We start from the raw sequence: 26,845 nt of genomic DNA on the forward strand, positions 1-26,845 counted from the left end.
AGCAGTATAGAACTTGAATTAAAAACTTTGAAGCAGCTTTGTCATCATGTTTTTGCGCTGTTTGCAATATTATTTGAATTACATTTTGTGACAACAGTGTGTGGTAAGTTACAGAACAGATTTAATATAAGAATATATAATAAATATGAAGACTTGTTTCATTCTCATAACTGTCTGCCACTCTAAACATACTTCTATATTGCCTGTACATTTCTATACGCATGTCTAGCTGTCACACACTGTCTGTACACTGTGTTTCATCAATAATATGACAACAAGAGTACAAGTAAACACAAAGCCAGCAGTGGAGTGGCAGTTTTTCAACCAGGACTGCCATAATGAAACAAACAAATGAGATCTTTATAGGCTTACGGCATTACTGTACTGTATGTGCTGAGCATACCGAAGTGTAGAGGTAGCCCTCGCTGTTCATGGCAACGTAAAGCCCCGTCTTGGTGCTCTGGATGGCCACTATCCTGAGCCCCACAGGAATCAAGTTGAACTGCACTGCAAAAAAAAAAAAAAAAAAAAAAAAACAACAGAGAGGGAGCAGTAGTGTTAGAACAATCATTCTTTCTCGTAAATGCTCACAGTGCTTCCTCATGGCATAAAAAGACAATTGCTTTCCAGCTGTCTCCTATTTCATCCTCCCTGTTGTACAGTATATCTGTCAAAGGTGTGGAATAGAAGTGTGTGAGGGAAAAGGAGGGAAGGAGTTATTAAGAGAGGGAGATTTAGGGAGGAATAAAGTCTGGGTTGCTGGTACACCAGAGGTCAGACAAACCCAGGAGTGACAGAAGGAGAATTCCCCTGCTGGAGAGATAGAGAGAACGTAGCTTAGCAGAGAGCCTTAAGAATACAGTACATTAGAGAATCTCCTGAGCCTGCTTTGAATTCATTTTCTCCGTCCCGACACAGTAAACAGCACTTTGCAATGCGGTTCACTGAATCCCCCTCCTGTGGAACCTTGGATTTCTTATGTGCATAGCTCTCCATATAAACTAACTTTAACCTGGCCACTGGAGCAGCACCCACGCTGTGTATTTGTGTGTGTGTGTGTGTGTTTAAATCCGCTGTCATGAGTGAAGCCGCCTGCACGTTTTCCTGTAATTTGTTCAGGTGCTCTCTGTCCATGCATGGCAAGTATATTTACATGAATTTCTGCGCTCGCTTGTGTACTGTATATGCATGTGCTTTCTTGCGTGTTGCACATGTGTTTATCCTTCTAAGACCTCCTTGAGCGCGTACCACCTAAAACTGCGCCTCGTCAGACGTGACATGGGAACTTGAGTGATACTGATAAAATGGCCTCTGGCTGCCAGCTGCTCCGTGGTCACATTATCAGCACAACCAAACGCTACCATGACGACTACGGTCCCTGAAGCGGTAGGATTGGATGGGAAGAGGAAGAAAACCAAAAAAGACGAGCTTCAGAATATTGAACACATAACAGCTGTTACTAAATTACTAGTATTATTATAGATAAGGTTATTATCTATAATGGCATATAATTCTATTTCATCCCATATTGTTTGTGTAAAATGCCTAAAATGCAAGTTTTGTTTATCTTGTTTAAGTCATGTTTGCACAACTAGCAGATACAGCTGCCTCAGGATCAGCTTTTGTTCAAATTCAGGGTAAAAATATCAAACCCTGCGTCACTGCGCTGCACTTTGGGGCATATGTGAGTGTTTTTTTTTTCTGTGACAAATTACAAGTGTACATTATAAATTGACAGCATGGCTGTCGAGATGACAAATGTCTTATAGAGATGAAAAAAGTCTCATGAGCATGTTTTAGATTCATGGAGCCATTACCTGCTATTAGACTAATCAATTTCAAATCAAAAGTTCTGCCAACATAATGGATGGAAGTTAAGTTATCAGATTAAAAAAAATAACAACTTTTTGTTGAAGACTAACTCTTGTAGATTTCTTTTTTTAGAAGTTTTTCTTTTCTTTTTATTTATGCATCATTTATTTGTCCTTTTTCTATCCACATTCAAAGGTTCTTCCGGGTCCAGTTGAAGAAATCTCTGAATCATGTTTGGAAATGTGTGAGGAAAGATACATTTGTGAAGAAAGAAAATTTAAACTTTTATTGCCAATGTGAGCGTAGTCAGATTTTACTGTCACGTCACATTAAACATGAATGATGTCTACTGACCACCGCTCCGGTATAAAAGCAACAAAACACAGTCTAGATGGTGATGTGGGCCCAGTTCGAAGTTCGAAATGTTGCTAATGACATCTGCACGTACTTCTCACTCCTCTCGCCCTCCCTCTCGTTCTGTCTTGAGGGCCCTGCTTCTATTTGCTCGATCGATGCCTGCATCTCAAACAGTCGGTTTCGCAAATGAACAAGGTGTCACCAAAGACCACAGCCAGGATGACAAATAGAGCAGGGCACACACACATCGCCTCCATCCTTCTTGCCCTCTTCTTTCTCTTCTACTCTTGCTTCTCGTTCTCTTTCATACACCAGTAGCCTCAATGTGGTGCTGGTGACCCCACAGTAACTTTCTGCACATTGAGACGCGCCGAAATAAAACTTCTCTCTTCATTTTTCAGACTCTGTTGGCCAGTCATAGCTTCAACCATAGCCTTGACTGTCTAGCTTTTGAATTCTCCATCCATAAAGAGCTTAAATGGTAGTTTCTTTCTTTTTTACCCTCTCCAAAACCAAAAATACAAGAGCAAAAGTGTAAGGAATGGATTAAACACTGTGTATTTGCTTTAATGGAAGGTGTAAACATTAGCATGTCTAGCCTACAAGCTAGCAACTCTGCATTACTTCAAAGGCAAAGTATATCTAACTACATATTTTTTGTGATGTAACAGGTTACGTTCACATCTCCTGTGTAGTATTTCCACACTGTGTGGGAGCCAACCAGCCCTGCATGGATGCTACAATATAGGGTAAGCTAACGTTAGCTGCTTTTTTTGAATTTGGAGAAGTTTAAACTCTGGCAAACCCAGTGAAACCTTTCTGAGATAGCATTAAGGTTACATATGTCATCAGTTCTCATCCTAAAAATAATTTTCTCTTGTAATGCTTAAAGTTAAACATTCTATTTGAAAATACAATAAAGCATACAGTACATATGTAAGCTAAGCAGCCAAACAGTTCTATCATATATATTATATAATGATGATGTATTATCTTTGATTTGACATTTTTCCACATCATACACTGTGTTTCTTTATTTACATGTTTTCTACTTGGAGCATCAGCTGGTGAGGATGCTGACTTTTTGCCTTGGAGATGCCCCTTAAGCCTCAGTCTATTCATGTATGTAGCCAGCAAGTATGTAAGACACTTTTACAGACTTCTCGTTTGAGTCTACTTGATGAACAGGTCTGCGTTTTCAACCAACTCATGAAACTAACGTTAGCTACAGCTGCCACAAATGAGACAACTGCTTTTCTGTCTGGAAACATGGACAAATTGTTTCAAAAATTACTTGAATTTTTGTCAGTTACCATCTTAATTGCACATATACTGCGCAAGAATGGAAAGCTTGACCGGCATAACAGTAACCTGACATAGTGTAGAGCAAGCGTCCAGGAAATGCACCATTTTGTTATAGTGGCCAAACTGTGTAATTACAACTTCTGGATGCAACACGTGTCCAAAAAGCATTTTTTTTTAGCATCATAACCCCTGCAAAATGACTTACTCCACTATCAGAATTTGATCCATATGGTCCGATAATATTTGTTAAGTCTACAAGAGCCACCTGATTAAATAATTTTATCCCCCTTTAAGTTAGCGGAGGGCTAAACCAGCTCAACCAGCTGAAGTCTCTGGTGTGCATGTTCTATGGGCACTGGGGCACATAGAGCATACATCCAGGTAATTTCTTTACAGTGGGAAGCTACTTTTTTGACTTCATGCACCGCTGAGCAACTTTCATGGGAATGAACGGGGCCCCGCCTCTAATACATCCATGGCGTAGGGTCAGATACTTCTTACTTCTCACCCTCTCTCCACTGTCTTTTCTTTCCCCTTCATCACTCTCTCTCTCTTCATCTCTCTCTCCTTTTCAAAGATAGAGTTTCCTCTCTCATCCTCAATCAAGAAAGGAGCTTTGCTTATCACATGGATCATCATAACTTTTGGCCTGTATAATAGAGCCATCCCATCTCTCTTTTGTTTTCCCTCATCCCTCGCTCTCTCCATCCTTCCATTTGACTCGCATTTTTCTCTCTTTCTCTACAACAGAGGAGGCTGCTAAATTGATCAAAAGTCTTTTGAGGGAGAGACAGAAGGAGGGGTGAAGGAGAAGACGGGGAGGGAAATGAAAGGGAGGGAGGAGGGTGTTGCCAAATCAATCCCACGAGTCAATTTGTGGCTTGAGATCATCTACACAATAAATAAACAAGGAGAAAGTGGAGATGGGATGGGGAGGAGGAGGGGTGGCTGAGCAGAGGGAAGCAGTAGCAGGACACAGAGTTAAGCTGTGCAGAGGGCATCTGCAGGCCTGCACGCTGTGCTGCTGCTCTGCAGTGTTGTATTGTGCAGCCCAGTTGGTCTCCACTGGAATGAGAAGAGGATTATAGTCATCTGTGAAAAGTCACACAGAGTTTAACTTCTGGACAGACACCGGCTCTTTATTCTGTTTCTATGTGAGTGAAGCTGACTGGATAAGAACATTGTGATCCCATAGTTGCTTAGGCATCTGAAAATGGACTTATTCATGTATTATCTTTGAAATGTTTTGGTTGAATAAGCTGCCAAAGTAAGATTATTGTTATTGGACTAAATGAGATCAAGACCTCTTTCTCAAAAGTGACCTGAGAACCAGAGGTGAGCAGAACACAAACAAATCTTTTAACACAGAATCCTCAGGCTGAACTAACTTGTTATTAACAGGACCGATTGCTTTTTGCATTGGAGCCATGATATGTTACCTTCTAGTGTGAACACATTACAGACTCAAAACCTCCTCTGTAATAAGGTCATATGTGATAGATGGCAGAGATTTCAGGCAACTCAAGGCAGTTGTATAATTACAGAACTGCTTGTGTGAAGGTTAGAAATAATCAACATCAACAGTTATTAATAGTGTTTTCATATGTGAAACTGAAACTCTAGGATGACTTGAATGTGGCAGCTCTTGTTAAGATCATTTGTACAGTATGAAAACAGTTTTACAGATAGCATATAAAAGCACATGTATGAATTCACAACCATGTGCATTTATAACATATAGTTTATTGTCTCTTTGCTCATAGTGGCAGGTTTAATCTGTCAGGTATAATTCATTTGTATCCAAAATGGTGAGAGCATAACCTGCTTGGCAAGATAACAGATGATAGATAGTATGATTAGTTAACACAATTAAAAAACTGGTAAACCGCTAAAAAAAATCCAACCTCATTAAATTTTTATAATATTTAAAAATAATGACAAATACTCAAATGATCCTAATGTGATTATACTGCAGTTTAAAATATCTGAAGCCTGACACCTACATCTTGAAACAAGACAGACCGCCGCTCTGGGATCGGTAAAATGACACTTGAAATAATTAAGTTGTAGAAAACAAGCTGATTTGCATCGGCAACGAATGAAACCATCTCTCTCCATTCACGCACTGTCATTTGCGTTGTGAAAAATGAGGTTTAAAGACTCAACAGTATATTAAATGACTTGTAGCTGTGCTTCACGCCTGATTTCCCTGGTGGTCGATGACTCTGATGACAAGACAACTACCTTCACTTTCCCGTTATTTAACTTCTACCTCGTCCCCCCCCCCCCCAGGGTCCCCTCTCCATAACTGATTTCTCTCTGCCTTTATCTGTCTTCTTTTCAGTCCATCTGTCTTTCCCTTTTTCCCCCTCTTCTCCTCTCTTTCCCTGGTGCTTTCTGTCTTTCTGCGCCTCCCTGTCATGAATTAACAACCTTTTTCTTATCTCACTGTTTTTTTTTTTTTAATACGTCTCTCCATTTGTCTTCCTTATTTGTTCCCTTTCAATTCCCTCATCGCCTGCTGTCGTTCTCTCTGTCCTGTGAAACCAACACTTTTGCATCGGCGTCCATTCATCTTTGTCCTATTTTACCCCGCCTTATCTGTCTGTCTCTTCATCACTTTCTCTTCTTGTCTCTACCTCCCCCTTTTCTGCATCCCCTGCCATGTTTCTGTCTGTCCTCGCTTCCCCTCGTTTGGTATTCCTCGCGCTCTTCCTCTCATCCTCTCGAGCCCGCTCTTGTAGTCCTTTACCTTCCTCCTCATCTGGCTGAGAAAGCTTTTGCTTTCGATGTTCACATTTTTTCCCCCTCCTTGAATGCCGCAGCTCATACACAAAGCGAAGTTTCCTTCATCCGCTTTTCAAGTCTTTAGATTTTTTTTTTCTTCCTCTCTCTGCCCTCTGTGAAGGAGCGTTATCGAGCACTGGGGAAAGTTAGACAGAGAGAGCTAGATGGAGGGAAAGAGAGAATGAGAGCAAACTTGTTCCAGAGCAAAGAGACAGATAAGTAAAAATTTCCCTCCAACAGTGCGAGATGGTAATTACAGTGGATAAAAGTCAGAGAATCAAGCTCCTCCTTATGGCTTTCCGATGTACACACCAGAGTCAATATAGCTTTCATCTCCCTCCGTCTGTCTGTACTACTCTTTCCTCCTTTTTTTTCCCCCTCTACTTCTCTCTTTGTCTGTCAAACTGTCTGTCTTTCTTTCTCATCTTGGGTCTCTTTCTCTTTTTCTCCCCGAGATACGGAGTTCCAAACGAGACCAAATCCAGTGACAATCACAGCAGCCGCTCTGTCTGCCATCGCTCGCTCAGTGTGTTTATTCTCTCTCTGCTTTCTTTTATGTGTTCTTTAATCTTCCTTCAGCTCTTTAAAGATCCTTCCCATGTCTGCTTCTTAATCTATATATTTAGTGGCAAAACCCTCAAAATCTCGCTCTGTCTCCATCTCGCTGCTGTTTAAGTGTTATCTGTGGTTTAAAACGACTATTTTCTCAATCATCTTCTTACTACGAGCTATTGGATTCTTCATGGACACAAAATCATCTACCAAAAGTTACTACAGCTTGAGTTACTTCACTTGAGCCATTTCTGCATTTTTGTTGTTTTGTTTGCTCTTCTCACTGGTTTGAAGTGGGCGTGGCTCAGGTGGAAAAATGTGATGTCACTTATTTCCATGCACCAATCAGAGTTTAGCAGCATTTGAATCAGCTGTGTGGTTGTTTGCTTTTGTTAACATCACTGTCAATCAAACCTCTAAATAAATAATAATTATGAACTACTATAACTTTAACTTTGTTGTTTATTTAGTCATGAATATTTTGTTATATTAAAATATTTAAGATTTGTGCCCAAGTTTTCAGTTTTTTTCCCCCACACATTTCCCATTGACTAGAAATCACATATACCTTTAAACAATTTAAACAAAGGATATTGCACTTTTTAAATTTTTTAGTGTGTTTTTCTTTTTTATCCTCCGTATGCTTCCACTGATTACAGTATGTTCAGGAAATCAGACACTTGAAACTTCAGAATAAGTTGAAAGATGCTAGTCACATTAAATATTCTACATTTGGTGGCTTTAATAGCATATCACAACAAATATGCATCTAATAAAGTGCAGACTTGCCAAATCAATCCATTTTTCTACATTCATTACCACATATATAATCTAAGTAATGACAATAAAAGCAGACACATGTACTGTCTATCTCAAGTGACCTTCAGGTCTTTACAAGCTGCATGGAGAACTTATGGCTGCTTGGAGGTTACACTGAGTGTAAGTGATTCATGGTTAAGTGGATAAAACATGCACAAACACCAGTATGGTCCTTTAACAGCCCCTTCTTCTCCAATGAATAGATAATAAATCTCACCATAGTCCTCTTTCTTCTCCCAGCTTTATTACATAACAACCTGGAAGAGCCAAGAATAGGGAAGGAGAGAGGAGCAGGGTGGGGGGGGTGGGGAGGAGGGGGACGGCAGCTCCTCTGACCTCCCACCAGAGGAGGGAGACACAGTGATTGAGGAGCCATCAGCCGCGTGCCAGCTGCTTGTCCTGCTCCCCCATCGCTCCCTCCCTTTCCCTCTCTTTCTCTCTGTCGTCCTCACGTTTTCCCTTCCCTCGCGCTTCTTCTCTCTTCCACTGCCAACCCCTCTTTCTCCCCTCTTCTTTGATCCTCTCGTTCTCTGTTTCCATCCCTTTGTCGCTTTTTGCTTTAATATGCAGTCACTTCCAGCTCTGTGACAACTTCCTAGTTATGGAGGCCCTGAGGGGACTTGGTTAAATAAAAAAAATGTGATAAAAGTATAGCGAAGCCATACAAAAGCCACTCTAGTCAATTTTTGTTCCACTACTTCCCCTCAGGGCTTCCATACCTCCTTCCGACTTTTGTCCCGAATCCAACCTTTCCTTCCGCTGTCTTGCCTTTCCCCACACGTTTCTGTCAGAGAACCAGGAGGTGAAAGCAGCTGCTCGGGGCCAGGTATCCCAGGAAGAGAGGTGACAAGAGGGAGGCAGAGATGTATCCAGTCCCCTTGCTCCTCCGTGTTCCCCCCTGCCCCCTGGAGGTCATTGGTTCAGTGTCATTACACCAGGTCACATCGGATCACAGGTACAGGCAGAGAGAAAGGTCAGGGTCAAGTGGGAAGAAGGTGGTGGGAAAAAAGGGATGGAGGAAGCCATCCAGGGGGAGGTCTTTTAAAGGTCAACTGTGCTTTGGAGAATTTGTATGTTTGAAAGTCTTACGGACTTACGGAAAGTTTGCATACAGTGCTCGAAAAGTCAACTTAAGAGCATCAAACACTTGCCAAATTTGCAGCGGAACAGTCCAGATTTAGACCCCATTTACACCTTGAATTAACTTGTAAACTGTATCTGGATATCCTATCTGATATCCTACCAACTGAGACCCTGTGTTGAAGAGGGGCCCTGTATCACAATCTATTTTAAAGGCCTACATGTGCATATCCCTAAGTGAATTTCTATTTAATCAGCAAACCTGAGGATCAGCTCATATCTGCCCCAGGATCCCCAAGCAGGTAAATCCAGCTGTGCTAAAGTGGTCAGTGAAGTCCTTGAAAATATCAAGAAACAATTTGTTCATGCAGGTTGTACAATACAAGATCTCTATTGGCTGTAAAATGCAAAAAAGAGAAGAGATTTTATTGAAATGGAGCGAAACTTAAAGCTGTAGAGTTTCAGCCCAGTTTGCATTATACAGTAAAAGTCTCTGCTCCCAAGGAGACTACTGAAGATAAGCCTGACAGTCCGCTACACACACACACACACACACACACACACTCATGCACACATACCTACGCAGTGTGCTCCAGTACATGCTCACACAGCTATTTCTACCCTTTCAATATTCTGTGCAGCCAGGTAGATGATTGTGCTGCTGATTGATACTTGGTTACAGTGATGTCAATCACTCAACGATTTCTGCATGAATGAATAAATAATCCGACTCGGATAAAAAAAGTGCACAATTTATGAGTTTTACGGGACTTACCTGTCAGCCCCTCCACACTGTCCCCTGAGAATACAAAGAACCCAGGACAGCATTAAACCGGATCCTGGGATTGATGGAATTATAGTTGTTATAAAATGAACCGTAAGTCAAACCCACGCAAACACTTTGCAGGTGACCTCTACTGACTGATGTTTAATGCCCCAACACACCAGGAGCGCTGTTACGCAACAGCGGTCTTTACATCCGTCTGGAAATGAGCCCTGTTCGCCTTCGGATGTGCCCTACGGTATTATGCGGTGAATATTTCAGAATTCGACATGAGAATGTTTTAAGTTCAGCGTGCGGCGATGTTTGCCTCGGTGTAGGTGTGCTGTTGTGTAAGAGGGAGAGGTGAAAGTAGGTCTAATCAGTTATCGGAGCTTTCTGGAGGTGTTGCGGGCCTCATTTAACCAAACAGCTGTGAATGGAGGACACATTACCCTGGTGGTATATCTCACAAGTTTTTTCCAGTATACCAGGAAGTTTAAATCCTTTCAATTAGAAAGTTGTCTTGAAGTGGTTATGAGATTTACTACATCTTGCCGATACGACTGTAAGTTTCTGATCAGCAAACATAAGCCCGGCAATGTGTGAGTTACATAAAATATACAGTTAAATTTACTTTCCAGGACAAATGCCAAAGGAAAACCTCACCAGAAATGCCTCAAGGTTAAATCTAGGTTCTTTTAACATGCTGCTGCCACGAGTATTTTAACATTTCAATGATATGCTGAAATATAAACTTTACAGAGGGAGTATGTTTTTTTTCCCTCCTCCTCTTAGTAGATTGTAAATCCAAAATTGTGCTAACTTCATGTTTTCCATTCAAACTGGTGTTCTGACAGAAAAAAAAAATGCTGTGTTGCCACGTCAGGGATATCCTATAATACAATATTGATCTCTTTGGGAGTGCTGGAGGGAGTCCAGGGACTCATGGGATATGATGTTTTTGGTCAGTAATCACCGAGGTGATGACCCCTCGGATGGCGAGGTGTGTGTTAACATGGTTGCGGTGGTGTGTGTGTGTGTGTGTGTGTGTGTGCACAAGGAGGCTCAGCAACAGAGGATGACAGCAGGTTTTAATATGCAGAGCTTTAAGTCTCAATTCAGATCCTCAGAGAATCCTCTGCTGTCATTAAGTGATTTTTAAAGACTGCATTTGAAAGCTGTGTATCCGAAAACAGTGCTACATATGAGTGGTGGAAATGTACATGAATGTGGTATTTTGGGGAAGAGATCATGGAAGCCTTGTCATCAGATTCAGGTAACCATAGTGGATTGTGTTAATGTGCTTTAAGACAGTGAGAGGTTACTGCTACATCTGCCACCCAGTGACGTGGTGATTTTAACAGTCGTATTTTAACAGACAAAATTTTAATAGCAAAATTTTGGAGTGGTTGCTACCTCTACATCCAATACCAACAACCTACAGGTTGCTGCTAGGGTCACACTAGCCTTCTGTTCAGTGACACTGACTGCATCAGCCCCTCCAAAGAAGACGTGATGATACAGTCCTGCAGTGTGTAATAAATAAGTATTAAACAGAGTGATCACAAACTATAAACTGTCTAACAGCTGCACTGCAATTATTATTGTGTTTAATGTGATTTCCCAAACTTCCGTACACGTCCACCTGGTTAAAGTTGAACAATGGCTACCTTCATCATGTGGGCATCAGTTAAAGTTAATGGGAGACACTGACTCAGCGTAGGAATGAAGTGTATTGTGAAGGTATCTTTACTCAGAGTGGGTTGTAGCTTAAGGTGGAGGGAATGGTTAGTAATACAATCTGATAGTAGTTTAGCTAATTAAAATCATATTTATTGGCCCAGACTGGACAATAAAACTTGTTATTTTTTTAATGAATTGTTTGTTCACTGGTAGTGAACAAGTGTTTAATTCTGGGTACTCAGATACTAGTTAAGTTCAGTTAAGCATCAGAAAAGCATGGGTGGCAGCAATAACCATAAACTTTCTAAAAGCACCTTCGTTTGGTTTGTTTGATTTTAAATCCATATTTAAAACACATTTATACATATTTGTTTTTCTGTCTGTTTTTTGTAAAGGTTTCATCATCAAAGGGACATTGGTACTGTAGCTATTACCATATAAAAGCAGACCACCACTAAGACCTACACCGCAGAGAGATCTACTGGATTGTTCCACTGTACCTTTCATTTGACAAGCAGGCAGCTGTTTGACTTTTTTTATCTTGAATTCAGAGATTACAGGAAGCAGCAGACTTTGATTGAACTAATCTATGTGCTGATTTAGGTTTGTAAGTACCCCGTAAATATTCTAAAGGAATCACAATGTCCTACTCACATCAGTGCCTGGAATAAGCAGGGATGTTGGGAACATCATCTACCACCGGCTGCTTTAGTGCAGACAGCTACTAAAATACACCGGCCAGGATTGACAACACACATACACACCTGCAGTATGCAGTAAACACTCACACACATGAGTTATTCATAGATACACAAGGCTTGTGACTTAAAGGTCAGAATGATTGTAAGCAAAACAATTAAAAACATGTGTTTGAAAAAACTTCATCTGTGCCAGGGATCTGGTGTGATATATATTATGTAACGTGAACAAATCCCATTTAGCTGGCATTTACCCAGAGCGCCTCACCAAGCGTGCATACATTTTCAGCTTGATTGATCCTAGTGCGAATCAAACCAGAAAGCATGGCAGTGTTATTGTGCATTCATATGCTGTCGGAGATCAGATATACGACTGTCCTACCAGGAAGTCCCTCTTAAATGTCCTTTGGCATGGAAGCAGGGGAAACTCCCAGTGGTGCATGTACTGACTGAGCCATAAAATACACACCTTCATCTCGCTGACAAGTTGTGTGTGGACGTGTGTGTGTGTGTGTGTGTGTATGATCGTTCACTTACAGAAGGAGCTGCTTTCGTCCTTTGTGCCTTCCATGGTGCCATCCGGCAGCATCTGGAGGTAGAAGCCGTGTCTGCAGTAGAGCCGCGTGACGATGCCCTTCAGCTGGGGCTCTGCAGAGCAAACACAGGGTTAAACACGCGTTAGCACCCAGGAACACAGGCACGCACGCTTGTCACTCCACATTTATGAATCTACAGTACTTGAGCGTGCACATTGACCAAACAAGAGGCAGGTCTTGATATTTACACTGTGAAATAGTCAAACAGTGATGTGTGTGTGTGCTTGTGTGTGTGTATGTGTGTGTGAGACCGTGGCCTTCAGCGGGATTGATGGGACGTCAGTGTCCGCTAAAAAGACGGATCTTTCACAGACAGGTTCAAGTGAGGGAGGCAAGCTGTTCCTTCTGTGATTCTGTGTATGTGTGTGTGTGTGTGTAGGTATGACTTGTCACTTTCAGAGACACAAACAAGACTTAAGACCAGTTGACGGGAACAGCTTGTGCAATTGAGGACAAAAGCCATGTTCCCAATTGGTAAAACGTCAATTTTGGGTCAGTGGTTCAGGTTGGGGTTAGGTTTAGACAAGTAGTGGTTAAGGCTAGGATAAGTTTCCAGGAAATGAATTTAAGTCTATATAAATACCCCAAAAGTGCGTGAAAGTGTGTGAGGTGTTCAGAACATGTACGAATGAATCTTTAACATCGCATCTTCAAACTGACCCGACGACACTGAATCACTTTTGTAAGTGTTGCTGCTCAATGGTGACTGAGAGTGCTGTTATCAGCTTAGCCATGATACACAGTATGTAACTTCCACATTAAATGCAAGGAAACTATACAAGAAGGAAGGGTCATTACATCACTGTGTAGCACCTGAATGCACATTGGTGCCACACTTGAAAGCTCTCAACGTAGTTAGCGTAGTGGTGAGTGGGCAGACCAATCCTTCATCGCTCCCCTCTCGGTTTCACAGGTTATCAATCTGGGTGATGGCGGCTCGGCTATTTGGGTGTGTTGTTATTTAGTTAATGTTTCATGTGTTTTCAAGGTACATTTCATGCGATTTCTATGTTAATTCAATCATTTATTTGCATGCAAGTTATGTTAATGTTATGCTAGATCTATAACAGACTGGAGCTTCTTATGCATATGTAACTGAGGTTTGTAACAGAGTAACGTTAGTAAGTTAGCTAAACTGTGATAATACCCTAACTAAATGAACTCTGAGTCCGTTAGCTAACGTTATATAATGTAAGTAGTTTTGTAATGGTGACCAGGTGGACAGCAGGGCACCAAACAAATAGGATTACAGCCCAGCTGTCGATTTTATCATTGCAGAGATTGCTTCATTCATAATTAAGATGCGTTACGACTGGTAGGTGAGTCTAAAGCTTTTCGCTACCTAATTGCAGTTAATTAGACTTGATAATACTAATAAGAAATATGTGATGCTAACTGTAAGATGCTAATTAAGTGTAAGTTAAGTTAGCATTAGTCTTGAAGTTAGCATGTGTGACAATAGCTAAGAGAACCATGGATGACAGTGGTTGCAACTGATGCCGTCAGTAAACCATTATTATAATGCTTTATATATTATATCTTAGCAATGCGGTCTTGGGTCAGTTATTTAAAGACAGTTATTTAAAAGGCTATAGGCATGGACGACTAACCACTCAGCTAAAGGGTCAACCCACTAGCCAAGAGCCTGTGGTCATTACTCTGTAGAGGGCACAGGCCTGCACCATGACATCCAGAATAAAAATATAGAGCTGGAAATGAGCATAAGAGTTCCCCTTAAATGAATCCTCTCCTATCGTGTGTTTAGTCTGCTTTCAAATACCAACTGTCATCATTTACTCAATGCACTCAGAGGCATCAGACTATTTGTTTCGATGATCCAATCAGGCATTTTCATTCTCTGCCAACGCTTTAAAGATAAGTTGACGTGTCTTCCTTGTGTGTGTGTGTGTGTGTGTGTGTGTGTGTGTTGAGTTGTGTTTCTTTTCTCAGGCCGTACATGCATGACTGAGGGGCTCTTTCACTCCGAAGTGCTGAGAGAGACTAAATAGTGGATCAGAAGGAATGTCAGAATGCTGAAGTGTTTCCACAATCAACTTTTAATGAGAAGCATCAAATATGGATGAGGACAGAGAAGTACGGGGGCAGCTGGCAGTTGGCCTTGAGTTGACAGCAGGGGTGTGAGAAAGAGAGCGAGAAAGAGAGATACACTCTCCCTGAAATACGTGAAAAACGAAGGAAAACAGCATATTTTTAGGAATTTTCTTCAAATTAAGTTTAATTTTCTTATTGCTAATGGAATCTGCAAGAGACATTTTTTTAAAAAAGAGCAGTCAAAATTAGTGCAGCAGAGTTTCAGATATGTGTCAAGCTCCAAAAACACTGGATCCTACACTTTCCATGTCATGTCAGTAGAATGGGAAGAATAGGAAAAGCTTGACTCGGGAGACTCCCCCCTCCCCCAACACTAGCCTTGTAGTCACAACAGATTAACGGCAACTGAGTGCAAAGTAGCTATTTTTCAGCTATTTTCGTTAACAAACCCAACCAGATCCAAACAATATATATCTCCTTTTAAAGCTGGGGTGTGGGACTTTTGTCTCCCCCTTCTGGCAGTAAGAGTAATTACAAAAACACTGTTGATACATGCTCCGCTGTAGCCTACTCAGTTGCTACTGTTGCAGCTGTAGAACTTGTTAAATTGTTTTGAGCCTCACATAACCCCTGCGACATGACTCATTTCACTATCACTATCCATTCTGTCTGACAACATTTGGAAAGTCTAGAAGAGTTGCACAATTAAATTATTTTATCCCCATTCAAGTTAGCAGAGAGCTAACCAGGCAGCTCGGCCCGGAGGAAGTCTCTAGTGTATATGCTCTGCCCGTATAGCATGTGCAATATGCATTCATCTGGCCAGCGTGGGAATGTCAAACCTGACACCAGATTAAAATCCCTGGTATACTGTGAAATACAGAGAGATTTATCTAGTGGTGATAGGCTTAATCAGCATTGTGTGAATTTGTTTGGCGAGGGCGTGAATGTAACGGACATCCATTTGTATGTGAAAGTTCTGCACTGCAGGTTTAAGCCATGCTAGCCACGTGGCTCTAGGGATCACAATGATGATCAGTCAGATAGTTGGTCCACCACTTTGGTCCAGACTGAAACATCTCAACAACTCTTGGATGGATTGCCATGAAATTTAGTGCAGGCATTCATGTTCCCTCAGGATGAACTGTAATAACTTGAGTGACTGATCTGATCTGACTTTTCATCTTGTGCCATCATCACGTCAAAATTTCTATTTGTCCAATATTGGGATTTGATTTTGATTTATGGCCAAGCACCTGCAAAACACTTGACATTCCCATCAGCTTTAGCTATACTTTGTGTTTAGAGCTAATTAGCATGTTAGCATTCTAACCTAAGATGGTGAACATGGTAATAGCTGTTTAACATCAACACTTGAGCATTTTCATTGTGAGCAGGTTAGCATGATGACGTTAGCATTTAGCTCTGTGCCTAAGTATAACCTCAATAAAAGGCGCTAGCATGCCTATGTTTTTATGCTTGTAATTATGATATGTCAATTTGGCAAATTGACAAAGTTAAAGTGACAAAGGATGTTAAGATAAAAAGTAAAAAGTAAATATTCAACTTTTTTGTTGCAAAGCTAATGCTTTCTGCAAACTTCAAAGAGTTGTGGAATTGAAGCTCATTAGGGTTTGAGTTAAGCCTTGATGTCTGTGAATTAGTCAAAGAAATGCTGGTGTGTAATCCTGCCTTTCATGCTGACAGTGTGACACAACATGTTTCAGTGTTTTTCATTGGAGTCTCTGGCCTCAGCAGCGAGATGGAGTCGCTGTAACTATAAAAGATAAAAGCTCAACCATCCATCGCTGGCTGACTAGACACAGAAGGTCAAACGTTGAGTGTGGTAATCTGTAATATCCTGAGTGTTAATCCCAAATTAAGCCTCAGGCCACACACCAGGCCATGTGCTGCTTAACACATCTGCCATAGTGCAGTGCAGAGCTGAGCAACAAACACACAGAATGCAGGCTGATGTTGACCTTTAGCGTGACTCCGCCTCCGTATATCCCTGTTTGGTAACGATGCTGTGATCCAAAACATTCAGGGGAAATGCTGCTCAGACACAAGGACAAGCAAGACTATTGGTGCAGAGCCGTCACGCAGCCAACGCACACTCACACACAACATCTCTTACTCAATCCATGTAGAATTTACTTCTTAAAGCAGGGGAAATCGCCTTGAGTCATACCTGAGGCAGGATGTTGGTTAAACTGAGGGTTTAAGTGCCCACACTCACAAACACTCTAAACAAACAGAGAACCAGAGACAGAGAGTGAAGTCACCAGTAGTCATTTTATTGCCATGGTTATATAAAATATGTGAATATCCCTTTAGTTTTGAGGATTGATGAATTTGTTTCAACATCTTTTATTATAAGAAATTGAAGTTTTAAAGCTATATTTATTTGGGTTTGTAGCTCTGCTGTAGTTCACCTTATTCAATGTTGGCTTGTAAAACAAGTCTCTCAAAGTGATGGTTGTTCTATCTTCAATAAAAACAACTTATATTCTGTCCACACTGAAAATACAGCATGAATGTGTTTGGTAAATATAACTTAAACTGTTGTAGATTTTCTATTTAACGCTCCCAAGAAATTCTGGCCAACAATGGCACCACAGAACAGCTTGATGGTCACCAAAGACATTGGGATTAGTCCTCTGGGGATCATGGATATCCATGAAACTCCACCTTTAGAGCATGACATTGACCACAGTGTTGATAAAAGTGGATTTTTGCTTTACTGTTGCTTTAAGCATAAGGTTTGGCACTCATCAGTCATTAGATATCATCCTCTGGGACCACAAATAATCATCAAAACAATTAAAAATCAATCACCAGGACTAGGAAAAGTCATAAAAAAAATTTCAAGGCAATCTGGCAGTACATTTGGTGATATCTTTCCCCAGAACGGTCATTGACAGACTGAAAATGTTAGACTGTTCCACTAGTGGAGCATAAATGATCAGCAGTTGTGATTGATGGTTTGAAGACAATCAAATTATTTTACTGACATATTTTCCGATAGGGTGACCTCTGTAATCTGTTCGGTCATATTCAAGGTCAAATTTAGATTGCTTGTCTGCTAGGGTCTTAGAGTAGTGACTGATTTGGTTAGATTTGGTGGAAAATGTTCTACCTTTTGAGGGAGCCCTCAGAAGAATCTGAGCCATTCATGTACACCTACATAATATATAATATAACTGAACGTACTTGTCAGCTGGTGAATGACCCAGTGATTATGACGCAAGGATAAAGCAGTTGCTGCCAATCTCCTAATGTAAGTGAGACTTCAGTGATGTGCCTGAACCTCAGTACATAAGTCTCTCAGTGAGGTCAAAAGAGATTAAGACACACTATAACAAATATTAGAATAATAATTTGGTAACTATGATGATGAAGAGTTTGGGAACAAATTGTTCTGGTTGGAAGCTGCGTGTATTTATGTCTATATCAATGTACTTTTTAATGAAGCTACCTTGACCGGCCTGCATCAGACTCCATGGATCCTTCTAGAAATGTTTGGCCCTCTAAACAACATATTATCTATAATTCTTGACCTGTTCTGGGGCCCCTGGGTTTCTCTGGGCCCCTTGAATCATTAAGAGTTTTGCAGCGCCCCTGTTCAGAGTGCTGTGACAGAGGCAAAGCACTGATCCAGGGTTAAGTCTTTTAGGGCTTAAACACTGGGCCTGTTAAAGCCTGAATCCGGCCTATAGGGTTGAACTGAAGGGGGCTTTGAAAGCTCACAATGACATTTTGGGATTAAAGCTGCTGATTTGAGCATGTTTGTGTCAACAATTTTCCCCAAGATTACAAGAACGCAGACTTTCCCTTAGAGTTTTCCTCTTGGCAGAGTGGAAAAGCTTCTGAAATGAGACCACGGGACTCAAACAAATACATGTTCTTGTGGACTGCGATCACACTGTCACATTAGAACGTATCGTGGGAAGAATTAGCCAACAGACAATAGATCTGTTATCAGAGTGCATCGTATCCTACAAGAACATGTGGTGGCGGTGGTGTGTGTTTATGCACGAGGAGGATTTGAGTTGGTAATCCCGCAGACATTCAATGCCAATTATGGAGTGACCTTAATAAAGAGCAGGACTAATTTCACGTATTAAGAATTTCAACCATTAAAGTCACCCTGAACCCTCCGGCTGCCCGATGCCCCGAGTCAGATGACAGCTGGGCAGCAGCTAGTGTTATTTTCACCCCCATTGCACACTGCAATTCTTAATGCTTGCGTGTGTGTGTGTGTAGTGTGATGGACACCTCCAACAGAATGGGCTTGGCTGAAGAAGCAGCGCTGGTCTGCCAAGGACAATCTCTGTCTGTCTGTCATCACACACACACACACACACACATAATACCGGTGGATGTCTTTTTGTCGCCTCATCCCTCTCTCTTTTACTTTCTCCTCTCAAGTGTCCTCTCATCATTTACAGCCAGTCAAGTGGCTTTTTAGCATTTGTTAAAACTCACAGTTAAAGCCCCTTCTCTTCTCCCCTTTTGCCTTTCTTTCTTTCTTCTTTGGAGAAGAAGTGGAAGGAGTGACGCAGAAAGAAGAGGAGGAGAAAAGTGATGTTAAAGCAGAGCATCAATAAAACGTCACTTTAGAGCTACAGACACTCTGCTGAATGACTGACATGTCAGGAAGAGGAGGAGGAGGAGCATATGATGAAGGAAAGAGAGATAGATAGAGGGGAGTGAGTGTCTTTATATGTTACCCAAAGGTTGTCAGTTCACTTCAGTGGCAGTGGGACACGGTGAACACTTGTTATTGATGTTTCATTTAGCGCTATAATTCTTTTTTTTTTTCTCCAGTCACTAAAGTCTGTCATACAACTTGAAGCCGATGGCACTGCGACAATAGCTGATTATTATACTTCCATCTGTCTGTCGGGGCGTCATCTTAAATGTTCTCCCTTCAGTCTGTGTCAGCACAGACGCACAGTCAAACACCAGGGAGAACAGATGTGCTCCATCACTGATGCCGCCGCCGATGAATTATAGTCATCGAACTGTTTCAACGTTCAGCAGAATTTGCGTCTTGAAAACTTCATCAGAGAGAATCAGCAGCTTCATGCATCACAGCACCCGAAATGAGTCCAAAACAAATAAGAGTAGACAGGATCCTGATGTAGCTGAAGAAAAATAGTGATACTTTTTTTAAGAGTCATATACTGGGCTTTAGAAAGAAGGAATTACTATTATTTTACTCAACAATCTTCAAATAAGGCAAGAAGAATGAACCAAAAACGTGGATTTGAAATAGGAGTAAGTGAGTTACACTAAATGATGGGATGACACACATTAGTAGAACATGTAACATTCAGGTACATTGTGTTTTTTTTAATGTGTGTCCAAACTATTGCCTGGTACTGTAGATAATAATCATTACATATTATCAAGGATAAAAACTGAATGTAATCAACAGAGAAATGTTGTTATAACTTCTCTCTTCTGCCCCTGAATGCATCACCTGACAGTAAATCAGCCTTGGAGTGTCTCGACTAAACAAGCCAACACAATTATGAAAATCTTAATAATAAACATAAAGTAGAATTATCACCTTTCTGACAATGTCAACAAAAAATGAAAATGTATAAGCTTCGTAAAAGTAGGATTTATGGCAGCTGTTGTATTGGATTGCATTAGATTGCACAGGTTTCCTAATAAAGTGCTTGGTGAGTGTTTGTGTAAATATATCAAATAAACTCATATATATATATATATATATATGACAGGAGTTGTTATGATTCTTTTGGAGCCCTTCCAGTTCTCAAGAACTAGAAGAACTTATTGTCTGGAAATACATTTCATACATTTACTACCCATGTTCACTATACATACCACAGCATCATTTCCTGATTTTATAAAATGATAAACTGACTTCTTGTATACTAACTACAAGATCTATACTTGAAATGGGTACATATCTCAGAAGTTACTGTATAGTTTTAGTATGGTGTATGTATTAGAGTCACAGACTCTCTTTCTTCTTGATGCAATAAAGATGATGCAACAGGAAGCTCCTACATCAATGTAAGAGTATTCCTTTCCCCCTTTGGATTCACTGAGGAAGAAAAACATGTTTGAAGTGATTTTTACATCACCTTTCATTCGTTTGAACATGAAGGAAGTCTGGAAAAACTGCCCTGTTTGGTCTCCCAAACTCACCCTATTCACACATGAGTGTAGAGCCTGACAAAGAGTGGCTGATTTGTTTTTGGCAAGCATACTAATATCTTAAAAATAATTACTTGTTGGTGAAATTCACATCCAAAAATCACCTCTAACATTTGACACCAGCAGACCTGCAGCCTCCCTTGCATGTTCCGCTGGTGCTGCAGAAGCTGTTTCTGTCCATTCTTTAAGCCGTCAAGCAGAATTGAATAGGCATATTGTAACACAACACTCTCAGTCAACTGGCTGACAGATTGTTCTTTGTGCTGCCTGACAGGTGGAAACAAAGCACAGTTGAATCTTTTCAAGTAATTACTCCTTGAGGCCGTGCAACAAAGCAGCAGTAATTTACAGTTGCACGCTGTTCATCCAGTAACAGAGTGTTGATGTTTCCAGTCTTTGCCTGCACTGCTGCCACCGTAAAACACACGAGCATGCACGCATCCTCAAACTTAAAGTAGCTCCTATGCAATTTGTATGTTGCCTAAAAATTAACCTCATTCTTTGTCCGTTCATCAGCTAGAGGACAAAGGTCATTTCAGTGTAACTCTCTTTTATCAAATATAGCTCTGTGGGCAAATTCCTGCACGGTTGCTGCGACTTAACATGCCTCTGCACGCTGGTCCCAGAAACACTTCTCGGCTTTCTCCGGAGTTAATAAGCTTGTTACTCCCCACTGATTCTAATATTGTCTTTCTCACCACTAGCGCAAGAGCCTGAAGCTATTAATCCATGGACATATGGATTTTACAACTGCTAGTATTTCATCTCCCAGCATTTATTGCATCCAATGGTAAACGCTCGACGGCAGACACAAAAGCAGTAACACATCCTGTATCGAAATGAGAGCAAGTATGATATGTAGATATTTTTTTTTTCGGATCACAGTCATTTTTCTCATTTACACACTTCCCAAATGCTTGGAAACATCTGGGTTCAGGAAGAGAGAGCGCGTCACGTGTTCTCACATTTTCATATTTCACCATTCACATTAAGTGCACAGCTAAATTGCATAAAATTAGAGGGCTCACAGTGGCCCCGGTTGACAATGAATAATAGGGATAAAGGCAGGGGAAGCCTATATGGTAATGGCCATATTTAGAAGGACCATCAATCATTTCCAAACCGCCGGCAGCCTCATCCCTCATAGGATGGAGAGAGAGAAAGGGGCGGGACGCCTTCAAAACAAACTGCTTCTCCTTCTCTCCCGTTCGATCACTTCTCTCTTTCTCTGTCTATCCGCAATCCAACTTTTAGCTTTTAGCTAAATCGATAGCGATGAAAGTGATGAAGTGCAATCCTGCTGAAAGTTTACCTGCCTCCCGTGTGTTTTGGTTGTCATTAACTAACAGGATGGATCATATGAACGGCACAGCGATGACATGAACTGTGACACGGAGACCAAACGGTGACTCCTGAGATACTTGGTGACACATTTTCTGCACCTGGACTTGGCTAAAAGTGGAGAAGAAAAATAACCGCTTAGCGAAGGGAGATCAAGTTGACATTTGAGAAAATCTAATTCTGATGTGTCAGACTTTGTATTCCAAAAAGAGATCAATGCCACTGTACAAACAGCACCAGAGAGACTGTAGAGCTGAGGAGAGGAGAACGCTGTGAGGGCTTTGTGTGTATGTGATAGGATTAAAATTATCACATGTTAAGACTTGTAACCGGAAGCCTTATTACCTTCTATTACATCTCAGTCATTTTAATATGTCCTAAATAGAGATCTAGGACACATTTTAATGGATCCATATTGGTATAAATAAACACAATCAATCATCCTTTCTTTATTGTTTTTCGTTCAAAATACATGGATTCACTAAACTGCAATGCTCACAAATCTGTAGTCTCTCCTCTCTCTTTCTTATTAGCAGATAACAGTGTTCAAAATGTGCAGGCAACCTTTTAGACAGTCTCTTTTGCCAGCTACGGTGAAATGACAAACATCGCCAGTGGTCATGTCCGTTGTCACTAATTAATTCTGTGAGTAACTGGATGACAAAATGACTATTTGTCATTGTGGGGTTTGTGTGCTTTAACTTTCTTTCAATATAGAAATAATTTAAGCTTATCAGTGTTCAGCAGTTTCAAACCAGAACCTCTATTATTTTTGATCAAAGCAAAATATGGTGCCCTAAATTTAGTAGGCTACACCTGTTATTTTAATGTATCAGATTCATGTGTAATCAACATTTAGGTAAATTAGTATTGTATCGGCCTTGGCAGACGCCCAACTAAAAAGTCTCAGATTGGGATCTGGGCCAAAAAATTATTCAAATGTGATGCATGTAAATGGACTACATTAGGTGGAAACCAAAGCTTTTTTTTTTTACTGTAAATTACTTTCTGTGAATTTCATTATAAATGCAACAACAATGTGGAAGTATCAGATTACATAACAGCTGGGAGGGTTTTATACCATCAACGCTGTTTCCAGACAGAATGCTGACAAAACCCCAAATTCTGTTCAATGCCAGCACTTTTACAGGATCAGTTCAGTTTATAATAACTTAGATCTTTTTTTGAACATCATTTTAATTGGTTATGATAATATTATGTTCACCAAAGCAACTGCTGAGATATGAGAATACAGTGACATCAGTGATTTAGATGTAGATTATGGTTTGGGTTTAAAAAGAAAACCATTAACTGTTGTGATGGGACATGAACTCCAGTCTCAGACACGCCACCATCCGACCTCCACTCCTGGCTTTTCTGCAAAGAGGGCAAACTTCCTGCACTGCTGCTTGAACATAAATCCTGCGCTCTACAGTAATGAGACTTTTCACGACAATGTGACAGTAAACACACCTGGATAATCACACATCTGTCCATGAGAACACACTGAAAAACTGTTCATTGGGAACAAGAAACCACTCGAACCAGAAATGGCGTGACACACACACACATATACTTATAGGTCAGGGAGAAGGAGACGTTGTGGATTAATTAGAAAAGCAATGGGTGAACTTTTTCAGTCTGTGCTCTAAAGCTTAATGATTTAAAGCTTAAATGAATGGCCTAATGATTAAGTCAGAGAGAGAGAGAGAGAGAGGAAGAGAGAGAGAGAGACAGAAACAAAAGCGGTTGTTAGAGAGAATGAGTGAGAGAGAGCGGAAGATAAGGGAAAGGGATAAAGAACAAGATAGAAAAATGGGATGAGAGAGAGAAAGAGTGAGACAGTGGGCATAAATCAAGAAAGAAGCTGAGGCAAGGGGAGGGACGGGGGGTGACACTTCAGGAAAGCAAAAGAGGAAAGAAACAGAGAGAAAGTTGTCTGTCATAGCTTTCAAAAATGACCCATATGAGCGTTTTCTGATCTAGCGCTCCTATTAGCACAATGACATCATCTGTCAGTGCCTTCCCACAACCGTTCTGATCTGGTTAAGATTTGGTCCAGACTTTAAAATACTTTAAAAAGGGGATTTTGGTTCTTGGTAGGAAGTCCGACCATCCCTCCCCAAACTTTATCCCTAATGACGCAGTCAGACTGGATTTTGCTTCCCGCTCACTTCTATATGGCTAACACTAGCAAAGCAACCCGCCTCTTTAGCTTCACACAAGGTTCACTGCTGTTTGACTGCAGTTAGGACAGTGACAGAGGTCAATGACAGTACATGTTTGATTAAATGCAGTATAATTTGAAACTTTTTGGACTGCTCTTGTTAGCATGCTAGCCACGCTATCCCCAGAGTTAATGTTTACAACCCTTCGCACTCTCTGTCCTGCTTTTGGCCACACCATGCAACTAAATTTTCCTTGGTGAATTTTGGTCTGACTGCACCTTTAAGAGGTTCTGAAGTGCTGTAACAATGTCTCAGTACTTTTGCCTTTGCTCCAGTTAGACAACAGTTATTATTTTCACAGCTGCAAGATATCTATGTCAAGAAAATGTAAACACAGGTTATTTTCTTACAAGTACATCATGCATCTGATGACGTTCAAAGTATTTTTTTTTTCTATTTTTATTTTGTTGCAGGTTAAAAGTCAACAGCTCAGCAGACTGAGGTCAGTCGAGTGGAAAATAAGAGAATATATAGGGAGGGCAAAACAGCATAGTTTTTTTACAATGTTGTGAAGATGTTATTGGATAAGCTAAAATTACAAAGGATTCGAATGACAAGCGCTAGTCATTCAGAATACGGATAGTAAACCCCAGGAAAGGCTGTATTAGCATCTGGGTAAAGTGGGCAAATTCCCCGCGGCCCCAGAACATCCAGGTTTATTGTGTGTCAGCTGGAGTATGCTAGTTCATTGAAAATTTGCGAGTAAGCCGAACTAAAGCACTGTATCATCTGATGTGAAAAGAGCCAAATGAGAGCCAAAAGAGCCATAGGTTACATTTTATCCCTGAGTCCCTAGCATAGCGTAGAAGGGGGTCGAACCACATGTTTCATTTTTTCAGAAAGACAAACCCTCAATGAGAGTTTGCACTGGATTACAGAATCTGGTGGAATGTCAACTTCTCCTTTCTGTGTGCAAATCAGCAATAAGCTGCAAGTTTTCTGGCAACACAGGTAAAGAAACAGAACAAAGATATGAAACAAGTCAGTGTTCCAGCGTTACATCTTTACCTTAAGAAGCTCGTGTTGCAACAGAACACTGCAGAGGCCTGATCAAAGGAGAAAGAGACAGAGAGCAGTGTGAGTCAGCCAGTGCAGAGGTTTTCAGTATCCCAGGACCCTTCTTTACTGATGTTAATTACAGTAACGATCAGCAGGGAGACCCCGCCCACCCAGTGTGGATCCAGGCCAGGACCCAATATCACCTGAGGGGGAGGAGGAGGAGGAAGGACGAAGAGATATGGAGAGGGGAGGAGGAAAGGATTGGATGGACAAGGAAGGAAAAGGACTGTACGGACGGAGAGAAAACAGAAAGGAGGAGAAATGAGAAAGGAGAGACAGAGGGAAGAATTAAGAAGGAAGATGAAAGGACAGAAGAAGGTGAGAGGATGAAAAAAGGCAGGTGGGAGGAAAGGAAGACGGATGGAGGAAGGGAGGAAGAGGAGGTGATAAATGACAAAGAGGGGGTGAAGAATAGGAATAGGAGGAAGGGATTAGGAGGAGGAAGAACTCAAGTTAAAGGGGAAGAGGAGTAGTTTCAGTGAAAGGATGGACAGATGATGGAATGAAGAAAGTGAAGAAGATGAAGGAACCTGAGGAGGAAGAGGAAAGGAGGATAAGTAAAAGAAAGAGGTAAAGCTGGAAGGAGGTGGAGGGAGGAATGTGGAACAAGAAAGGAGGGAGGGAGGACAACAACAAGGAGGAGGAGGAGGAGTAGAGGGTAAACGGAAGGAGGGAGGGAGAAGGATGGAGATAAACTGCGTGAAAACATTTGCGGAGGGAGGGGATGGAAGCGAGGGAGTGAATCAGCAAGAGACGAAGGAGCGGAGGGCGATGGCAGAGGGAGAGAGAGAAGGGTGGGAGGCGAGTGGAGAGATCAATCACCGATGGCCCTGGTGTTGTAACATTGAAAAGAGTCAATGGCCAGGAACCAAACTTCCCACCCACACACACCTTTTCTCTCTTCATCACTAACATCTCTTTTCGCGGAAACCTTCCTCTCTTTTTCGCTTTTCTGTCTCAGTTTATCGCTTTCTTGCTCCCTCCCTTCTTAATGACGCCTTACGTCTCTCAGCTTTTTAACCGCTGTGTTATATTTCTCCTCTTCTTGGTAAGTGCTGACCTATACAGAGATAAATAGGAATATTCCCTTAAGAGCCATTAGAGGCAAACACAAGCCAATTTCCTGTCTATAGAAGCTCTCTAGATGACACTTAAAGCATATTATGCCATAACTCACTGCAACGCATGAGTGGAGGAAATGAATATCACGCATGGAAATGCGAAGGAAACACCCCAAAAGCTACAAATTGATCCTGATGCTCAAACAGCTCTGACCACATTGATTGTGAGTGTAGCTCTGAGACATTAATGTCTCAAATTGGAAAAAAATAAACATGGATCCAGCGTGATTTGGTGTCAGCTATACAATGAACTACAGGTGGACATGTGAGTTAATGTTGTATTTTTCAGGGAAGTATCTGTTAAGAGGAATATGAGATGAGTCTGGTCTGGTCACAAAAGAGGTTTTAGGACTAAAGCTGGTTATTGAATAAACAGATCTAGAAATTATGGACCTTG

General features: G+C 41.1%; 1 protein-coding gene across 6 annotated transcripts in view; it reads right to left on the bottom strand.

The window, feature by feature from the left end:
* Nucleotides 1-26,845, bottom strand: part of fgf11a (fibroblast growth factor 11a) — a 94,428-nt gene that overhangs the window by 28,516 nt on the left and 39,067 nt on the right. For 5 of the 6 annotated variants that reach the window (XM_042401066.1, XM_042401067.1, XM_042401069.1 and 2 more), the window contains 2 exons: nt 12,394-12,504; nt 404-507 (listed from right to left, as the gene is read on the bottom strand). In XM_042401066.1, coding sequence (XP_042257000.1) covers nt 404-507; nt 12,394-12,504 — 215 coding nt within the window. Of the gene's footprint in view, nt 1-403; nt 508-12,393; nt 12,505-25,276; nt 25,297-26,845 lie in introns of those variants that run through there. The other variant, XM_042401072.1, reaches the window with a different exon arrangement.

This window comes from Thunnus maccoyii, chromosome 22 (assembly GCF_910596095.1).
Source record: "Thunnus maccoyii chromosome 22, fThuMac1.1, whole genome shotgun sequence".
NCBI classification, from domain to species: Eukaryota; Metazoa; Chordata; class Actinopteri; order Scombriformes; family Scombridae; genus Thunnus; species Thunnus maccoyii.